The 21,018-nt window shown below is 39.5% G+C and overlaps 2 protein-coding genes across 3 annotated transcripts; one reads left to right on the plus strand and one right to left on the minus strand.

Moving 5' to 3' along the window:
* Window positions 1–1,927: 1,927 nt before the first annotated feature.
* LOC310932557 (apoptosis regulator BAX-like) lies at window positions 1,928–5,440 on the plus strand (the record flags this gene model as incomplete). The annotated part of the gene is made up of 6 exons (XM_083895883.1): window positions 1,928–1,958; window positions 3,373–3,421; window positions 3,517–3,678; window positions 3,752–3,887; window positions 3,987–4,091; window positions 4,170–5,440. 6 exons carry the CDS (start codon window positions 1,928–1,930, stop codon window positions 4,266–4,268), a joined length of 582 nt encoding a protein of 193 aa, XP_083752009.1. The 3' UTR covers window positions 4,269–5,440.
* A 528-nt stretch (window positions 5,441–5,968) lies between these two features.
* On the minus strand, window positions 5,969–20,081 carry map3k14a (mitogen-activated protein kinase kinase kinase 14a). 2 transcript variants are annotated; one of them, XM_083896660.1, is made up of 16 exons: window positions 20,077–20,081; window positions 12,800–13,081; window positions 12,629–12,710; window positions 12,302–12,521; window positions 11,599–11,991; window positions 11,371–11,505; window positions 11,155–11,284; window positions 10,638–10,766; window positions 8,816–8,920; window positions 8,560–8,717; window positions 8,303–8,453; window positions 7,099–7,392; window positions 6,909–7,018; window positions 6,686–6,824; window positions 6,495–6,595; window positions 5,969–6,384 (listed from the first exon to the last, which is right to left on the minus strand). In XM_083896660.1, the coding sequence occupies exons 2-16, from the start codon at window positions 13,065–13,067 to the stop codon at window positions 6,223–6,225; spliced, it is 2,577 nt and encodes an 858-aa protein (XP_083752786.1). In that variant the 5' UTR covers window positions 13,068–13,081; window positions 20,077–20,081; the 3' UTR covers window positions 5,969–6,222. The 2 variants fall into 2 exon arrangements, with proteins under 2 accessions (XP_083752786.1, XP_083752785.1); XM_083896659.1 differs by lacking the exon at window positions 20,077–20,081 and adding an exon at window positions 14,966–15,061.
* Window positions 20,082–21,018: the final 937 nt, after the last annotated feature.

The raw sequence follows: 21,018 nt of genomic DNA on the forward strand, positions 1-21,018 counted from the left end.
GGGTGCACATTCAATCTGTTTCTGGACTTGAATGGGAAAATACACACAATATCATATATCATCTTTTTTCATGAATAGTTACAGTCTGAGTGCCTCCACAGACTTTCACTTAGCCTACAAACTGTATTTCTCCAAAATGTCTCTTGTTTAAGATAGCAAGAATATTTTCGTAGTGGAATGGTGTGTTTTCTTTCCCTCCTAAATATTTATTTACGTATATTATTACTTATTGTGTTATTACTTAGTTTGTTGCCCTTATAACCCCCAAACAGTTATTATGATGCCTTGCCTCCCTCTTTCACCACAACTGTGATTCTCAAACCTGTTGATTTATTCCCAATAATAATTTGCTCTCATCATCCTCCTTTTCCTCATATATACAGACATTGGTATAGTGAAATTAGATTAAGATGGGGTGAGTGATGAGGTGACTCTAATTATTGTTATTTAATTTATTATTTCTTTTACGCACTCTGATCACATACCCTGGTATACAGTGGAATAGTATTTCTGATTTTCCTCAGAAGCTCAGATTGAGAACCAAAGCACTAGGGCAGCTGTTGCCTAGTGGTTAGGGCTTCAAGCTTGAGACCACAGGGTAGCCGGTTCTATCCGTGGCTGAAGTGCCCCTGAGCAAGGCACCTAACCCCCTCACTGCTCCCCGAGCGCCGCTGAATGCAGGCAGCTCACTGCTCCGGGTTAGCATGTACTTCACTCTTTCACCTCACTGTGTGCTGTGTGTGTTCACTAATTCACGGTTGCAGTAATTGGAAATTCTTGGAAATATCTTAGAGGGTTGTGGTGCCTTTCCACTTTACAGTTGTAGCACAGCATGGCTTGACTCGACACGGATTGGGTCTTGTTCCATTACTACGGTACTCATCGTTGGCGGGGGCCATCATACCACGGCTGCATGAAAAAACCCCTCCAACTAGAAAAAGTGCACTGGAATCCCTGTCGAGGTAGATCCTCGTACCAGCGAAGTCGGGGCTGATCGGCCTACCCCCACTTCACCAAAATGAAGCTGGAGAATAATGGCGGCACCCATGGAGTCACATGAATAGGCTATAAACTTTACTTTTCTGCGTGTAGAGTTGTTTTAGACACAGCAATTTTATCACAACTTGTTTTTCATGTTATGGCGTGAAATTATGTCGTTGTCATTATCTGTTAGCATGAAAATATGTAGAGCTACGGTAAAAGTATACTCATGACGTTACATATAGATATATATCGCTTTTGCATATATGGCTCGCTTGTGTATGTAAGTAGACTGAATTGCTGACAGTCAAAATGCCTCTTCAAACAAAGCGAAAATGCCGCGATCGTCCATGTTTTCTAACATTCGACTTCAATTGCTGGAACGTTTTGAAGTAGGATCTAGTACTATTCGGGTAGGATAAGTCCCACATCCCATTTGTTTGGATGGGCTCTGGAACACACCATAAATGGTGGAGATTAACTTCATTTCTGGATTTTGAAGTCTTTGTAACCGATTTACACTTCAGCATTGTTCGGTTTAATTCCAGTGTCAGACATTACGCTCATGACATCCCATTTTTAGTATTGGCTCAGCTCACCTGGAAGAGCAGAAGTGGGGCTGCCATCAAAACTAGGGGCCTCCAAACAACATCTTGCATGGGGCCCCCACAAAACTAGAAACGGCACTGTTTGAAATGTTTACATTTTTTAACAAACTAGAGTAAAAATCAATGTAGGCACATGGGCTGAACCTTGTTTTATAGGTTTTATATCATATTATTAATATTATTGATATTCTCTTTCCAATGTAATGTAACATGATTCTACACACGCTGGGTGGCGCTAATTGTTTTTAAAAAATTGGCTGCGAACAGTACAATGAAGAAGAAGAAGAAGCCCGTACGGAAGCAGAGGTGATCTGAATCTGATCTAAACAGACGACAAGATGGCATCTCGTTCGGGAGGAGGCGGTGAAGGTACGAGTTAGCATCACCAGGCATTACATTAAATGGACGGTGACAGTGGCGCCAGCGATATGGTTCACATATATAATGTTATTCTTAGACACATGACTGTTGTTCTGTGGCTGTAACATTAAACCGAACTGAGATGAGCTCGGGTGTTAGCGTCTAACATCAGGCTAACGCTTAGCACGACGAGCTACGACGATGAGTTAGCAAACATGTTCGAAACGAAAAGGAAACGTGCATTTATATTAGCGGGTTAAGCAATTTTAATGTTATAATGCCAAACACCGCATGCCTCTCTCTGGCTCGATATATGTAATATACGACGGAGCTAATACTGAATTTAATGTTGGTTATTAACTTGAGTGGACTCAGCCTTTGTAAACCGTACAATGTCTCTGAGGGTTTTCTCACGGTAGATGGAATAACAATCACACCGCAGTGAAACCCGATGAAGTCACGTCTTGAGAATTTCCCACAGTCAACGCAGTAATTTAGTTCAAAATGTCAAATGATGCTACTATTACAATTTAGGCGAACATCTGTATCCCGATCACCAACTACATCATATTATTTCTACCATGGGTGAACAGTCCTAGAACATATCTTAAAAAAGTTGATTCTTAACTTTTCGACGTATTCTGCCCACATACAGATAAACTGCTATTTAAAAAAGAACTGAAAACGATTTAATGTGTAATAGGGACACACTTTATTGGACATTTGCCGATATATCCGGAGACCTTGGGCCGGATACTGATACCTTTCCTTTTGCCCAAATACAGGGGTCATGTGTTCTTAAATACCCGTATTGTACACAAGAAATAGGCATGCAAATAATAGCTGTAGTCATTACTCGTATTAGCGTGTTTTTGCTGATATTTGATGATACATTTTTAAGACAATATCTGCCTATAATGATATCAGTAAAAATGTCATCCCCAATTTGTAAATCTGAATGTTTGGTTAATCCAGATGAGCTCTGAAATGTGATTTTAAGATAAGTCATCTGTTAGCAATTTGCATATCTCAAAGGCTGTTGGTAATCCCATGTAAATTAAGAACAGTAATACAATCAACATTGGAAAAAACGTATCTCAAAGTTTCCATCTTTGTATATCAGTATAGTCTTGTTTTTACATCCACAACAAAGGGAATATTGAACTGAAGCTTGCCATGTAAAAATTATCATATAGCAGTCACAGTCATCCAGTTTTTACCTAGTTAGAATCCTGTGAAACAGTGAATATTTTTCTATATTGTACATTCATGGTTGTGAAAATATAATATTATCTATTGTTGTGTGAATTATAAAGGATCATCATATCTTAGTTGTGAATAAGCACAGATTATTTGGTAATTAACTTATTTACTTTTGAGAGAGCTCTCATTTAATGATTTAAGACTGATTTTTGTTTTACAGGAAGCACCAGAGATCAGATTCTGGAAGTAGGAGCTGTTTTGTTAAAGGAGTGAGTGTCTACTCTTCACCTTTCCTACTCATTATTGACCTGACTAAGTAGTCATATCATACATGTCATTGTTTGTCTATGCTCCCTCTTTGAAGTTTCATATTTGAGCGGGTTCGCCGGCACGGAGATGGCAATGCCGTCCTGACCAGGACACAGCTGGGTGGAGGAGGAGAGCTGTGTGACCCCAACCAAAAGAAGCTCGCTCAGTGTCTGCAGCAGATTGGAGACGAGCTGGATGGAAATGTCGATCTCCAACGGTAAACTAACCCTATCACGGTTTTGTAAATAATAGTTTTGTAATTAACCTGTTAATCTCATTGCTTTTTCTAGGATGATAAATGACTCTGCACTCAGTCCCACAAAAGACATATTTATGAGAGTTGCCATAGAGATCTTTTCAGATGGAAAATTCAACTGGGGCAGGGTGGTGGCACTCTTTTACTTTGCCTGTCGACTCGTCATCAAAGTAAGCAACATAGCTGTCAAATCGAAAGAAACTGAGCCATATCTGTGTCATGGGATTACTGCGGTGTAACAAAGCATCTTCCCTTTATGCCCTTCTCAGGCTCTTGTGACTCAAGTTCCTGATGTTATCAAAACCATCATCAACTGGACTTTGGACTATCTCCGTGAAAATGTGATCAACTGGATCAGGGAGCAAGGTGGCTGGGTAAGGAGATACCTATGCAAGCAAATTGGTCATTGCTGATTGCCTGTCAGGCATATTCACCTCTTTTTATGATTTTAGGAGGGTATTCGTTCCTATTTTGGCACTCCTACATGGCAGACGGTGGGGGTTTTCTTGGCTGGTGTTCTTACCACTGTGATCGTCATTCGAAAACTGTGACGGGTATGAGAAGAGGAGAGAGGAGAAAGAAAGAAGGACCACAACTGATGGCTATGGGGACAGGAACAAAAACATGATGCACATAGGAAGAACAACAGAAAGACGTTAAGGCAGGTTTGAACTGGAAGAACTTGAATCGAGCCTCTTCTGTCTCCTATTTGTTTGTAAGGATTGGGAGGTTGACTGAACGAGCAGTCGCTCCCGTGATTCCTACGCCACTGAGGAAGTGACCATAGAGCTTTGCATGATTACATGCACAAAATGTGGTGGGTGGAAAGTTTGTCATACTTCAACAGGGAATATGTTTTAGGTAATTTATTTTTTATTTGATACAGATTAAACAGACACTGTACTCTTTTGTTTCCCACCTGCTTCTACTACCACTTCCCCATTTGCGTTCATTTCATTGTTTTCTTTTTGTTTCACCCAACTTGCTTCTCAGATCTTCCAGCTCTCTCCATCCATGGCATCATGGTACCTGTGTGTTAATGCATTTCGTCTTCATATGTATTTGTGAGTGTTTACTGGTGTGAATCTGTAATGATCTGCTGGCAATGAACACAATAGTGGGTGGGTGGTCACATCCTATCAAGTAAAAAAAAAAAAAGCAGATATTGTCTCAAAAACAATTGTCCGATTTAGTGAGAACATGATACAGATAAAGACATGACACTGCTGAGCCAACTGTTCCAGCTAATGCACAACATAGCCTTATATCAGTGCCACAGCGGGGCGTCATGTCAGTCGGTCTAAATTCCTGCTGTGCATCACATTCAATGATATGATGCTGTCTTTGGGTATTTTCACCAGTGTTGCAATCTCCATGTGGCTCCCACTGAGAAATTCTGCCGAGAATATCTATATGGTGAGCGGAGCCCCACGTCATGGGCCGACGCTTCTGCCGTTTATGGACGAGGTTGCACTGCAGACACAGAAAAGCACTGGATTGCTCACAAATGCTTACCTCACTTTTTACAGTACTGTATTTTTACCTGAATTGTTCGAACTGCAATCTTCTACACACAGCGAAAGGCTTTTTATACATTTTTCTTGTGCCTTGGTGTTTTTTATTTTATTTTTCCAATGGAGTCATTTTGATATTCTCCAAATTTTCACTGTTTTCTATCACATTTGTAAAGCCGAAACAAGTTTGAAGCCTCCCTGAAAATCCTTTTGCAGTGACCTTGTATGTTTAAAAATATGGAAAATAAATCTTTTAACTGTTTACGTGGATGAAGACATGTATTGGTTACTTTATAAAGATGCCAAAAGCAGCATGAATACATTTGTATAAAAGTCATGCTCTTGTTAGGAAGGTTATAAATGTGTTTTGATATTCTGACCTTTCAGATTAGGGTGTATAACAGACAGGATTCACACGTGTTTCATGAATGTAAATTACTTGCATAACATCCACCACATCTTGTACTTATGGCTCATGTCAGAAACATGAGCGGCATTAATGCAGTGTTCATGATGGTGAATAAGGAAAATATCTCAGGGAACTGAGTTAATGAAATATTTTTGACAATCTTATTTAAGGACTGCACAGTCTAAAGAGTAAAACATGTAAAGCCTAGATGTCAGTCGACACAATTGAAGGGATAACCAATGATTAATTTATAAATGGGAATCAAGAAATAATGTATCACACTACATATAGGTCAATACAGTTTATTGACTTGCATTATATGCAACAAACGCACCACAGAATGCTCAGAAATTTCAGTTGTAGATACTGTAAGTAAAAAACAAAGGCTACAAAACAACATTGTCACTATCACATGAGGTCATTCTACTGAACTTGCAGTTCAGGTCTTTTTACCTCGTACAAACGCATGGTCCTCGCAACACGAGACAAACAAAAGGCACAATTCAGCACAAGGTGATATTATCAAGAGTTAAGGTAACAGCTGCTGCCAAATGGAAGGAGAGAGAGAGAGAGACAGAGGATCTATCTTGTCTCCAACACTCCGTCTCTGATCCGCCACCTCCAGACGGGGCTGAAGTCAGGCGCAGGAACACAGCAGAGTTCCAGACCGGATTCCTGCACCTCCTCGTCATGAGCAATCTGCTGTCCCTCTTCTGTCTCCAGAGTGAAAACTCTCTCTGAGATCTAAACAGAGAAACACGCATAAGGATTCAAACAAATACAAAGATATTTGCACTTTAAAAACAGCCAAATGATACTTGACACATGAGAATGTGATGCTGCGAGCCCCTCACCTGGTCGCTAATTCCAGTGGCGATGTGGCCCACCTTCACTCGGCGTGTCTCTCTGATCCGGATGCTTCTTCTGCTGAAGTCTCTGATGCAGACATCCACCCCTGATCCAACCACAAAGCAGACAAGAACATGATGTAAGGGGAATTACATTATATTTCACAAAAGAAGAGAGAATATAATGACGATCTTACCTTCAAAACAGCAGGGTGGTGGTAGCTGTGTGTGACCCAGCAAATCCATACTGAAGACCTGCACATCTGGCTGGCTGTTGTAAGAGAAGACGCCAGAGCTGAAGTCGTCTCCTGGGCTCAGGGACCAGCGGCCAGAGTCCTTAGATAACATAAAACCAAACATATACGCTGTTTGCATGGTGTATTTCTTTTTTCTAAGTAAATACAGTGTATCTTAGGTTACCTTTTTGTCCCACGGCTCCCAATTTGAATATGCTTCACTGCTGAGGCAAGACAAGAGCTGCACCTGCATCTCCGCAGACTGAGGCTGGGACAGACTGCTCAGGTAGAAATCTGCGAATAAACCAAAAAAGCGCAATGAGCATGGTTCAAACATGCCAGACCGAGGCAGAAGAACGAAGACAAACCCTCACCTCGTTCCAGTTTACGCAGCTCAAGTTCAGACACGGTGGTGATCTTGTTGCTCCTCTTGTGGTTTGGCTCGTAGATCAGCGTTTGTGGACAGAACAGGGAGTTTGGCTTTGACTCGTCCTCTTCTGCATAATCTAGCTCCTTTGTCTTCCCTGCTGTGATAAGACTCTCTTCGTGTTCCTCCTCACCGCTGCAGTCAACGCTGCTATTGATGATTTGCAGGGTGTCGGAGGAGTTGCTTGTGACGTACAGCGGCTCTGTGTAGGGTCCCTTTACTGGACTGGTGAGGCCTCCAACTGCAATCACACAGACACACAGACATTACATTACTTCTTAATAAACTGCTGACAATCATGCTTACAAGGATCACTTTTATTTGGCTTGACTTGATTAACCCGATGAGGGGTCACCATATTTGTTACTGCCTATTGTTCCCGAAACGAAAACCTAAGTAAGTTTCACATTACAGCAGTTTGTACTTAAGATGAGAATTGGAGTTCTCAGAGGTTTGTTTTTATTTGGAAAGCATAGAAATCTATAAAGTCATAATGAATTGCTCTATCTGTGTGTTATTGTTATGTTATGTTTGTTAGGCAGCCAACAGGGACACAATTTAAAAAAAGGTTTTACCTACATAACAAAAGGCTAACCTATGTGTCTAAACTATTTTAAGAACATATTTGCCACTTAATATCACCTTATTTTTCCATCTGGTAACATTAGATTATAAACCTCTTAATCTCTTGTACCAAAGTCCATAGTGCATTTTTTACCTTTGTGTGGACACAGCAACTGTTCATTTTGTTAATTTGAAGTTAAATCCAAACAAAGGATTTCAGACACCAAATCACAAGGTAACGTATTTGAACTTCGAAAAACGATCAAAGACTCCAGTGTGCTGTGATGTAAAATGTCTGGTTTTCTCTATGGACTTTGGTGCACGGAGTGATACGTTTAAAATATTCACGACTTTTTCTGCAGGTGTAGATTTTATTAGATGAGATAAGTGGCTAAACTGGCAGCCATCTTATCAGAGTCCAGTTCTCAGGCTGGTTCACAGAAATGGTTACGCACTCTATAAAGTCGTCAATGTTGATACTGTATTAATACCTAATTCAAACACCTGACATATTCCTTTAACTTAGCTATTTCCTTCTTGCATTCACGAGTTAACCACAAAATCACACTGTGTGCACAATCATTTACCTTCTTTCAGAGCTCTGTCAGTTATTTTTCTGAGGTCTGATGCTGACGATCTCTTGGTTGGATCCTTCTGCAGTCCTGCTTTTAGCACTTCCGCTGTGATCGGGCTACAGTCAGGGGGGGTCTCTCTCAGAGGCGGGGGCTCATTAGCAATCTGTAACCGAAGTGACACGGGTCATGGTTTGACATGGATACTGTGAAAAGCACACAGCGCATAATGTGATGAAACAGCAGCGCCTGCATTTCACCGTGAAATGTACCTTCAGGTAAAGTCTACAGGTGTAGTATCTTGTCCAAGGTTGACACCCGTTGAGCATGTGCAGTAACATGCAGCAGCTGCTCCACACATCTGCTTTGGCTCCGCGGGGTTCCCCTTTTACAATCTCTGGGGACATGTGGGTCTCTGTGCCCTTTAGATCTGCATTGGATTACATTAGGAAAACAAGTGATTCAGACGTGGGATAAATTACTCGCCATCTCAACAGAAACGGTCATGTTACACAGTTGCATATTTACCGTTGGACACGCTGAGGCTCTGTCCCTGATTGTCCAGTCTCTCTGCGTGTCCAAAGTCGCACAGGAAGGCGTGTCTACCGTCCTCCGACAGCAACACGTTGTCAGCTGTGGGGAAAAAAGAAGCAGAAACAATGCATTAATCTGCATTAAGCACATCGGTTAACCTCTGCTGCTCTTGAACAAGCTTTATAAATACATGTCTGGATACAGTGAATTAAATAGACTAATCTCAATTCTGTCCAGTGGCACTTTTTCCATAACTTGAGCCGAGTATTTTACAGCATGGACGACATTATTAGACACAGGGAAGCTGCACAAATACTGAACACAGCACAGAAACAAAGGAGCTAAAAGGAGGGAAATATGAAGTCACTACAGACAGCTGCTGCAGAAAACTAATGTGGAATGAATGTGGAGACTGATAAACAGACAGCAGATACAGAGATTTGGCTTTACTGCCTCAGTTTTCCTATGCATTACAGACACCAGGTGGCGCCTGAACTGCAGAAGCAAAACTCTCCTTTTTGTCTTAAACATTTGTCTTCCTTTTATGCAGTTCCACTTCTGTTTTTCTCTTTCCTTCTTTTTTTTTGTTATTTCATTTTCATCCCCTGCCTCGTCTCTGTCCAGTTTCTCCTGTCTTGCTCTCTCTCTAACTACTTCCTGCTCCTCGTCACACCCACGTACCCCTAGTTTCAGTCTCCCTTTTCTTCTCTTGCTCTCCCGATTCAGCGCACATGCGCCGTCTCTCAAAGGCAGCGGTGAGTCACACTGTGGGAAATTCCCAGCTCGTCGTTTTTTTTCTCTGTGGTAGTCTGGTTTCATAACACAGGTGCTGGAGATCAAATCTACACTGTGTGACACTTGTGTTCCACACAACAGCTGCACAAAGAACCACAACCTTTTAATGACAACTAATTACACTTAATGACTCTGTTTGTTTTCATCTTTCACTAGGAAACACAAGTAAAACATTTTGGTTTGCGTTGTTTGTTCACTTTGGGCCGTGTTGAAATGAAGCTTTTAAGCAATACTATGCAACTTTTTGTTGCTGCTTAACAATAAGATTACACTAAGAGAGGATTTATTAATAGTTTATAATTAGGGAGTCATATCACATCAGATTAAGGACAAGAACAGTGGTTTGTTGCTTACCAAATAGTGAGACAATAATATTGTGTGAAGGCTGGATTTATAAATCCTTTACAAATGTTGTTTTTATGTAAAGTTGTATAATTTTCTTTTCACCTTAAAGTAATTTTCACTAATTTTTTGCCCATTTTTTTTTTTTATAATCATTATTAGGGCAAAAAAGGGTTTGTTGCTTGGCAAATAGTGAGACAATTTTAAAATGTGAAAACTGTGTTATAACTCTATAATTGTGTTTTGTTTATTTGTAAATCTAAAGAGACTAAAACTTCCAGAATTCCAGAATGTTTTTTTCTTTTGTTTTCAATATATATATATTTATATATATATATATATATATATAGCTCCATTGTATATGTTCTTTCAATGTAGACTATGAACAAGAATTTATAATTTATTTTCATATTTTGAGAAAATAGCTGCTAAGAGGAAAAGAGCGCATTAAAAAGTGCGGGTTCCCGCTCCTAGGATGGACATAAGACTCATAGATGTTGAAATCAAACCTGACTGGATTATTAGTATACTGGAGTATAAGCATTGTTACAAAGGTATAAATACAGGTTTTCATTGCAGCATAACTATTAATTTTTTGACTTTTCAGTCTTAAGTCATAAGCAGATTAGACTAAAGTGTGGCGTTCTGTTTGCAGAAATATCACTTTTGTATAGCATACCTTTAATATCTAAGTGCACCACTTTTTTCTTCACCAAGTACTCCAGCGCTGCTAAGATTTGCGAGTGATAGTGGAGACTTAAATCCTCTGGCAGCCGGCCTCGCTCCACGATCAGCTGACCCACAGAACCTAGAACAAACAGATCGGGTCAGAGCAGGACACTGACTGTCGTGTTACCAACACAGTATATGATTCATCTTCTCTGTCTTTTATTATGAAGCATGAGGAAATGTCTGAAGCAGAAGCCAAGACTGATGACAAAGGAAACAAATGAGAGCCAAGTCGTGTTTATCGAGCACACATCTCCCTTTAAAGCTGTTTGGTGTAATTTGGAAGCTCAACAGTCATTTCTACCCACAGGGCCGCCCACTTTCATATCTCGACATGAATCGTATCAGTATTTCTGTACACTTTGTTATCCTCACAACACACCAATTCTACAATCTCAATCCTCCGCATGAGCAGCAGCACTGACTTTTATCAGGATGTGTTTGTCTAAAAGGGAAGAAACATTTACCAGATTTATGGTCCATAAAGAGGAAAACATTTGGCCCCTCTCTGACCACTCCGAAGAGCTCCACCACATGAGGAGATCTGAGGGCACTCCACGCACCCACCTCCTCACTGTTGAACCTCTTCCAGTCGATCTGTGAGAAATCAAACCAAGGATTAATCACTTATGACTAATAAACTGGGGGAGAAAACACAATAAGGAAGCTAGAGTTTGTGTTACCTTTTTGACAGCAAATCTGAAGCCTGTTTTGACATCTTGAGCACTGAGCACTTCACCACATGATCCTTCCTTGATAAAGTGTGAAAGTGCAAATTCCCTCCCTTCTCTGTACTCAGAGTCCACAGGCTGGATTTTCTGTCAGGAAAAAAATTTATTCATATTTTTTAACAGCATTTAAAACACGTAGGACATAGGACAGGACATAAAATCTAGTGAAGCTGAACGTACTTTATTGTAAAAGATTAGCCCCTCGTTGCTGACAGAATCAGCTGCTGATAGCTCATACTCCTCTTCTCTCGCATCCCTCTCCACAGCTTTGAAAAAGGGTCCCGCGTAGCATGGGTCCCCCTGACTCACACTGCCCCTGAGGCCAGCGAGGGCCAGCGAGCAGTCTCCCAAACTGCTGAGGGAGTCAGAGTCGCTGTCCTGCCCAAAGGAATCGAGACCAGAGAGGGGGCCACACACCTGGTCCCTCCAGTTCAGAGGAGAGCAGCTGGAACCTGTGTTGTAAATCTGCTGGCTGTAGAGAGGAGGCCCTCTGTCCTGCTCCTCTGAGTTTTCAACACTGCAAGAACAAGAGGCACTGAGGTTGCTGTCACCTTCAAGTGATGATGACTCCTCCTGTATGAAACAAACAAAAAACATGGTAGATGAGGCTACATGGTGTTTGCATTCTCACGGTTTATTCAGAAAGCTGTTGAAAGTCAGTGATCCACTTCCACGTCACAGGGAAGCTAAGGGAATGTCAACATTTCGAGCCTCCAGCTGCCAAAGAAAGTCTCAATTTATCCTTGAAGATTGTCGAAACACTTACAAGTACTCTAACTTCTTTATAATCCTAGCACATAGTACACACACACTAACTTCTTCTTCTTAGCAGTTTCGATACCCTTTTCACAACACAAAGAGATGTAGAAACCACATTTCTTACCAGGATCTGGACCAGAGAACTTCCACTCTCCTGTTCAGGGACTCCAGAGGGCATTCGATGTCTGTGTGGCTGCTTCTCCTTCTTCTCTGGCTTTTTCTTCCCTTTGCGTTTCTGTCTTTTCCTGTTCTTTTTCCTGGGTTTGAACTGCGCTGATGCGGCACCCGGCTCCTGGATAGAGGCTGTTGTTGGACACGCCACATTGTTGTGCTCTGAGGAAAGACTGATGCAGAAAAAAATAAAACAAAATATGAATTTCATCCCAGACAAGGCATTAAACAATAAGGTTAATAATTGGGTGCAGGCACAGTTGTGGCGCTAACGTCATACCTGCTGGTGAAGCAGTTAGGCGAGGGAACAAAAGAGCGTTCAAAACAAGATGGACTAAATTCCTGCGAGTCCTGGGTTTCACCTGAAGAGAACAGTGTCAATGTTAAACCCTGCGTGGGTGTAGTTATTCATTGTGTTTATGTTTTTAAAGAAATGTATAAATATATGTACATTCAGCCTGGGCAATGAAGGTTGAGGTCTTCAGTGGCATTTCCCCAATTTGCTCTGCAGTTCCCTGTGTCAGGAGTTTATTGAGTAAAGGGCTTAAGTGTGCGTAGCCCATTTTGATGCCCTTCCCCTCATCTTCCTCCTCCTCCTCCTCCTCCTCCTCCGTCTCCTGGTCAGCGACCGTGCATGATGGGTAAGATCTCTTCAGCTCAGCCTGGGGCGACCCAGAGAATGGTGTCGTTGAGTTGAAAATCCTGTGCCTCATCGCCATTTCATCTGCTGGATCTGGGAAAAGAGAATCAAACACTGATCATTTACTTTCCACAAATGCATCCTATTTAGAATAATGATAATTTTGTTGATTAATCTATTCATCATTGCAATCGTGATCAAATATACTGCATGTGTGGATTATTAGAGTTGACTGAGGGCATACTGGTTATTTCATGATACCATCGAAACATTTCATAAGAGGACTGTAACAAATTAAGCAGCCAATTATTTTCTTGATTAATCTTTTTGTTAATAAAATGTGGAAATAAAAAAAAACTCATTTATTGTCATATATGTATGATTATTTTGATAACTATTTTGATAATCGATTAACCTGTTTGTTTGTTTGTTTGTTTTTCAATAATTAAAAACTGCTTTCTGTTTTTTCAGCTTCTTAAATGTGAATATTTTCTGGTTTCTTTGCACCATATAACAAAGAAATCATTAAAACAGAATCATTTTGTTTCGTGTACAAAACAAGACATTTGAAAACATAATTATTTCCAGGTTTGGTAAACACCAATCAACATTTTTCAACATTTTCTCACAAACAAGTACTCCGTTAATCGAGAAAAATAAAGACAGATTAATTATGAAAATAATTGTTAGTTGCAGCTCTACATAGACGATAAGAACATTATTTGAATATATATTCGAGAGGCATAAATAGCATGTACAGAAAAACGTGATTATCATTATAATCAAATTATCAACTGATCACTACAGCACTTTCAGAGGATATACAGTACAGTTGTCTGTTACATAGAGCTAGTTTTATTGTAATGGTTTTACTGGTGACGACTAAATGTTGGTTATTTTCAGGTTAGCAGAATAATGGAATTTATTGGTTTGCTTGTTTTCATTCATTTATATTTATTTAGTTTATAATCTGGTTGTATTTATTTTAAAATGCATGTGACTGAAACCACAGGGCTCGGTCTGTTTCAACAGTAAACACACACACACACAGACACTTCAGCGCAACAATGACATGTTTTGTACTGTGGCTTCAGAGCATAATATACATCTGCCTGTTTGAAGTTGAGCACATTGAGTCGTGTGTGGTCAGTTCAGGAGCGTGATGGTCACTTGATTATCAACATGTGCTGAAAGTTTGCAGTCAGCAGATGAGACAAAATTCATTAAACCCCAGCCTTGTTATACCAGTTGCAACCATGTTAAACATAAGTACTCTGTTTCAGTGAGAGAACGTTAAGAATTACAGCTTAGGCACAGCTGGACTGATTCTATGATAAGGATCTGCCTTATTACCTGCCTGTGGCTCATACTTCATAATCAGCAAAGCATGTGTCGCAGTAAAATCACAGTCAAATCGACATTATCTCCTCTCACCACTAGTTATATGCATTAAATGAAAGAACTTAGACTCCAGTTGCAGCTTGTTGCATCAGTGCCCTTCACACTCGATCACAGCGTATCCCTGTCGCTGAACTTTTAACACTATCTGCGCCACAGCGCTTTATCGAACAGAGGTCATACAAGGATAAACACCAGAAATCTACTGACGTCTTGCCTCTCTACCAAAAACAACATGAGCCCGGCAGTGTTTGTGCTTAACAACGCAGACACAATTGATGCAGAGGAGACAATCTGACACAAACTGCCAAATTTCAGCTAAAGCCACTTAAGTTCTGTAATGCCATTACCTTGTGCGACGACTTCACGCAATGCAAGATTATCCTGAGCGAAGAAATTCAACTGTCACTTCCTGCTTGAGACGATGCATCGGTGCTGTGAAACCATGGCACTAAAACCGCACCATGATGAATTTAGAGAAAGGAAATATAGAAAAACGCCTCTGAAATAAACACAAGCCCTGTGTGTGTTTGTGTGAGTGCCTGTGAGGGCGAGGGGTGTGTGTGTGTGAAGACATACCACTGGATGCCAGTTTGATCTGCGATCCTCTCAACCGGCTGAGAATAATGTGTCATCTACATGTGTAAAACTAGGTGCTCTGTTTGTCTGCCTTCGTCCTTCATGGTCTGATTCTCAGTAACAGTTTGGCTCCGTCCCTACTACTCTTCTCTGATGCTGGCTGTCAGCCAACTAGGGGGAGGAGCTGGCTGACTTATGGGAAATGCATCTCCACTTCCCCATATTCCCCCCCTCCCTGCGGGCAGGCTCACTCGCTCTTTTCTCCGACTAGGTTAAAGTATAACACACTCTGTTATACTTTTGATGTTTACGATTAGTGGCAACACCAAAATGTTAGCTCTCAAGATTTAGATACAAAGAAGTAGGACAGAGCAATATTTAATGACAATAAATATTTTGTTCATTATACAGTACTGTGCAAAAGTTTCAGGCACCGCCAGTTCTGTTGATTTTTTTCTGTCTGTCAAATTCTGTGATCGCTGGAATTTGGAATGAAGTGATGCAACTTAAGTTGCTCTTATATATTAGTGAGCTGTCAATGAGTTTGACTCATGCAACATGTGTATGTAATGCTGAAGCATGTCTTGTATAATCCTGGCATAATAGACGTTTACAGCAGATATTTCTTTAAATGAAATAGTAGGACAAACATATGATTTACCAGTAACATTAATTAAGGTTCCACTCCAGTATTAACAGAACTGTGATATTGTTCAAGTGTAAGAGTAGATCACATTTTCACATGCATACATATTTTCTGGATGTGTTCCAGTACAGTGAAATAAATATAATTATCCTCTATTGTCGTTATAGCATTGCTAAAACAACTAATTTAATCTAAATCCAGGCCTAAGACTTCTGCACAGTACTGTGCTGCAATGCAATGAGAAAACCGCTAGATTCAAATATCAACAATTTATTCAACTTTCACTCAAGGCATAACTACATCTTTAATTATTTGACATTTTACAAAGATCAATCATTTAAAAGGTTAACTTTTTGGATCGTCATCGTTAAACGTCCAATTAAAAGCAGGAAAGTGGCAAATAACGATGTCAAAAACTCCGCAGGACTTTTTCACTCCATGCATGTTGTTGATCTTTTGCATATACACACACACACCTACAAGACTATAACAAATGTAAAGACTTTTGTGACCTTTCGTGGCTACTTTCGTGTGATGATAAACCCCACAGTCTTCACTAGTTTTCATGTCATTAAAATACCAACACAGCGTTTGATGATAAGACTTTAAACTTTAGACTTTAAAGCAAGTGCAATAATTGTCGACTGACAAGTGGGTGAAGTCAGGAGTTCTCAAATAATCTCACTTGCTTTTCCTCTCAGCAGCAAAAACTCTGCAACTGTGTGAGAATCGCTACAGAACACAGGAAGTTTAGAACACCTCTTGAGAGGCTCTGCTTCTTCCCGCCACTAAATGACAAGCTGCTTGCTGCTTCCTTTATCAAACTGCAGACACTGTCACAGTCAGTTAAAAATTGATTGTGCAACTCTATAAGCCACACACTAGATTCTAGGAAGGAAAAACTAGATTGTTTTTGAATTTCCAGCAGTGATTAATTTTGAATCAACAGAATGTATGGGAAGTGTTTATCATCAGCAGTAGCCACCATTGTCTGAACACAAGTTCAAGCAGCAAGCAATGTTAGCGCAAATAGCTAGATAATGTACATACTTATACATAACAATTACATTGATTAGTCTACCATGTACCTCCTAAATTAAGATAAAACAATATTAGCCAAGATGAGATATAGTTTGACATCCAAAATAGACCACCAAATATGTTGTGTTTTTCATTATTTCAGTTAAAAGTATGATTTTAGTCAAAAGACAATAATTTGGTTTTCTTAATGTCAGGTAAACACATTAGTCTGACTAAAATCGAGATAGTCTGAGTCGGGCTAACATACGTGGATAATGCAATTCATCGTCCCATATAGGCTAAGGCAGACTTGGCGTTATGCGCATGCACCAACATTTCTTCCCAGATATTTGACTCAGAAGTAGAATTAGGCGACGCATGAACCTCATGACTGTTGACGGAAAAGAACAAACAGCACAACAGTGTTGGCGAGAGCGAATGCTATGGAAAATACACACTTTTGGACTGAAGTAGAGACAAGATTTACGCTTTAGAACCACAGCACCATCCATCTCACCATTTGTTTTTCTGCGACGTTAAGGTCAACTAGAAAACGGATTCAATACGCACATGCTGATAGAGAGATACAGCACAACCTACGGAGGTGGAGTCAGATGTACACGGCAAATAAATCGATTTTCTCCTCCGCATGTATACTCGGACTCTCCAAGTTGTCCAATTGCCTGTGCATGGATGTTGCCTTGGACCCTGAAATATGGCAATGGGCATTTTAGCTGATTAAATTTAAGTTTGGTCTTTCTTTCAAGTTTTTCATTTTTCTGTCAGTGCAATAAAACATAGCCACAAGATACTAACTTCAAATACAATCAGATTTCACGTTTAATAATCAGTTACGACTTTGCGTTGCAAAGAAACCCTGACTTTATCACTACTTAGAGTTGGTGGTCACTCTGAGCCAAGTTCTGCTGTACACCCACACAGATTGATGAAATTCCAAAGCTTTTAGTAAGGAAAGTGAAAAGGGACTCAACCTGAAGTTGGCCACAGATGAGACGCAGGCCAGCATTCCTCGAGAGAAATGCACACAGATTCTCATGAATCTCATCAGAGTGCAGCAAAGAAAACTGGCACAATTTTTTCGCATTTGCAAATTAAACATTTTGTTATTTGGACTATTCTGTCACACCCCTCTTACCTTCCTCTTTTCCTCCGAATTACTGAGGAAATGAAAAACAGGTTGCATTGCGGTCAACAACAATAAAACACATGCATGTTTGGCAGCAGACAGACAATAGTCATCTGTTCCCTCCAAAGATAAGTGAATGACTGTATATTAATCTGAGGGGGTTGAAATATTGTTACTTCCACTGACATTGACACAATCAATGGAAGTATTGACAAGCCAAAGACTGGTTTAATAGTTCATGTTTCCTTCCTGTCTAGCACTAAATTAAGATAAAGATGGATAGATTGTTCAGAAAATAATGTGTTGGTGAAATAATTGAAAATAAGTTGCAGTCCTACATTAAACATTGTAAAGTGAATGCATCCGTTTGTCTGCTGCACATCAATATCTGCTGATATTCACCTTGTTTACTGTCATCAGATTATCAGCATCAGTATGATGATCAGCGATATGGATGTTTAACTGGGCTATAATACTGATATATTGTGAATGAAGGTGGTGTTAAAGGTTATTTAAAGGTGAATTTGTATGAAGTGCAATAGAGTGAAGGGCTGAAAGACTCAAAATTCAGCATCTGTATATTTCATCAGCAAAACAGCTATTTTAAACATTATGTGTCAGTATTTACCCAAAATTTCACAATCAGTCCTAATATATTCCTACATTTTATACATTAAATCACGCATACATGTATGTTTAGCAGATAAAAGTGAAACCTTTTCAATCATGGACTCAGGTCAGTGAAGCTTAGCTACAAATCCAGATCCTGGGTTTTGATTCTGACCAACAAGAGGTCAGTTGTACTGTGCATGTGCGATGCAAAGCAGCAACAGAACTTTGGGATTGACTCATGTGAGCAGCTAAATCTGGTACGAGTTTATGATGGCTTAAAGGGCCGAATAAGAGCTGACAATGGCATCACATTAAACAGTTCAATATACTGGAGTGGAAAACATTATAACTGCTCTTATGTGGACTTATGAGGTGCAGTTTAGGGTTAAACAACGTATTGTTTTTTTAAAGTGAAATTGCAATTTGAACCCCCACGTTAATTTAGTTCAGTTCACTTAGTTGCAATGATAACAATGTAATGGAATTAATCAAATAATTAAATAGTTGATTATTCGAGTAATCGTTTGGTCCATAAAATGTCAAAAAATTGTTGATCAGTGTTTCTCAAACTTGGAAATAATGATGTTCTGAAATGTCTTGTTTTGTTCACAAACCAAAATTATTAGTTAAATATTCATTATTAATGATTCATTTGTCATATGGGGCAGATGAACCTCAAATTACTCACATTTAAGAAGCTAAAAAAAAACACTCAAACCGATGTATCGATGATTAAAATAGTTGACAAGTTGATTAGTTTAATAATTGATTAATAATTGTGTAATTGTTTCAGGCTTGATACACAAATGCTGGAAGCTGGTTATACATTTACATCAGAAAACAGAGTAGTTTGTATTTTGAACTTTGAACTAAGAAAATTAAATTACAAATTGCATTGTCTGACAGTAAATTTGCAATAGGTTTCTTTCCCAAAATCTTTCAGCCCCAGCAGAGTTCATATATTTGCTCAAATAAATTAAAATAAAATAAATCACTTCTTTACTATTTTCTTGTGCATTACATGTACATCCGGGTTCTGAAAGTACATCTGACATCCACTGACATGATTCTTATGTGTTTATGTTCTGGTTATAACGAGCCTGTTCCTTTGTTTTAAGATAAAGAAATGTGATTGTAATTATGCAGTTTTCAAGGGGTCCTTGAAAACTGCATAATTACAATCACATTTCATAGCATTTAATAAGCAACAGCAAATGACAACCCGACTTAAAAGTAGATGCTGTGTTTTTAATCAGAGACATCTGGCTTCAATAGGCGTACTTGCTGTTTAAAAAAAAAGAAGCTAGATGACCTAAACTGCCTTAACTTCCAGTAACAACAGCTTAACAAACCTACAGTTTGTGGTGATTCGTATTCGTTATTACACATTCATGTACCAAACATATAAAAACGCTTGTGTCGCATAGTGGCTATGGGTGTGTGAGTGTGTGTTTATAGATTTTACAGAACTAAAACACTGAACTTCCTTCTCGACGCATTCACCGCCATCCCACGTAAAACTTAGCACGACATGTTTCGCTGACACTCGTCCACAACACAAAGATTTGAATTAACCATTCGTTATGTCGAAATACAACATGTTACACGTTATGTACATTCGACGTTTCTCTGGTTAAACACTTAAATAAAGAGTAACAATAAAGTTGTTTTCTGTCTCTCTCTTACCGAGCTTCCAGTTCTTGTTGTTAGAAGGCGTCGGCCGATGGCGAGCATCAAATCTGTCAAGCTAACATAATGGCGACCGCTTAAATTTCAAAATAAAAAATATGTTCCCTTAATTTAACAATACAATCATTAAATCTCATGTAACTAATACATTGCAGAAACAGCGGGCATGTTTAATGTTTGCTCACTTACTGTACATAAGTAATATGTGGTATATTTATGTGAGTTGAACATGCTTTTAATTTGTAGTAAAAACCTCAGTACTTCTTGACTGTGCTTGTTTTACTTTGACAGTTCTGAATGGTAGTGTCGCAAACTCCTGAGGGGCCCCAGAGCAGCAAAGGGCCCCCAAAAATCCAATTAATATCTAACAGTAGTTACCCTTTAGTTGAATAATCAATTAGTGAGTTAATGTGTTGATCATTTATCCTTTCCATTTGTATTTCACCACAGGTCAAGAGAAGATGTCCGTTCCATTTATATTGGAAGTCAGAACTGAGGTTGCCTCTGAGTTGACTGTGTTCCAGTTGAGAAGCTGGAAAATTTCATTTCATATAATTTAATAAAAATGTAATAGTACTACGTGAGCGAATCCGATGTCAGAGTTTGCGAGGTTGCTCCAACTTTCTTAGTTGGGAATCTGAGTTCAACGAGGAAATTCCGACTTCCAACTTCAAACTACAACTGGAACGTACAAGTTGTGGTCGGCAGTTTAAAGCTACACAAACCAGAGCAGCCAGGACGTATGTTCTGCACAAAGAGGGACAAACTTGTGTTGGCAAAGTGACTTTAACTTCAAAGACGTCTAAATCTAAAAAAGTGGAAACATGGAAAAAGGGTCATAAATGTCAGGTGTGTCCTCTCTAACTGTAGTAGTTTGCTTCACTTATTTAGTGACTCTTTTCATTCTCATATTGTTAAGTGATCTCTCTCTCATTAGAA

This window comes from Microchirus variegatus (assembly GCF_963457635.1).
Source record: "Microchirus variegatus genome assembly, chromosome: 10".
Taxonomy (NCBI): Eukaryota; Metazoa; Chordata; class Actinopteri; order Pleuronectiformes; family Soleidae; genus Microchirus; species Microchirus variegatus.

Bases quoted from the DNA above. Each gene is read 5' to 3' on its own strand.
- map3k14a (XM_083896660.1), bottom strand. From the start codon at position 13,067: ATGGCGATGAGGCACAGGATTTTCAACTCAACGACACCATTCTCTGGG. The intron at 11,992-12,301 runs GTAAGAAATGTG...TGTTTCATACAG, and splicing joins GTTCTCTGGTCCAGATCCTG to GAGGAGTCATCATCACTTGA. The intron at 6,385-6,494 runs GTGAGGGGCTCG...TTCTCTGTTTAG, and splicing joins CCACTGGAATTAGCGACCAG to ATCTCAGAGAGAGTTTTCAC.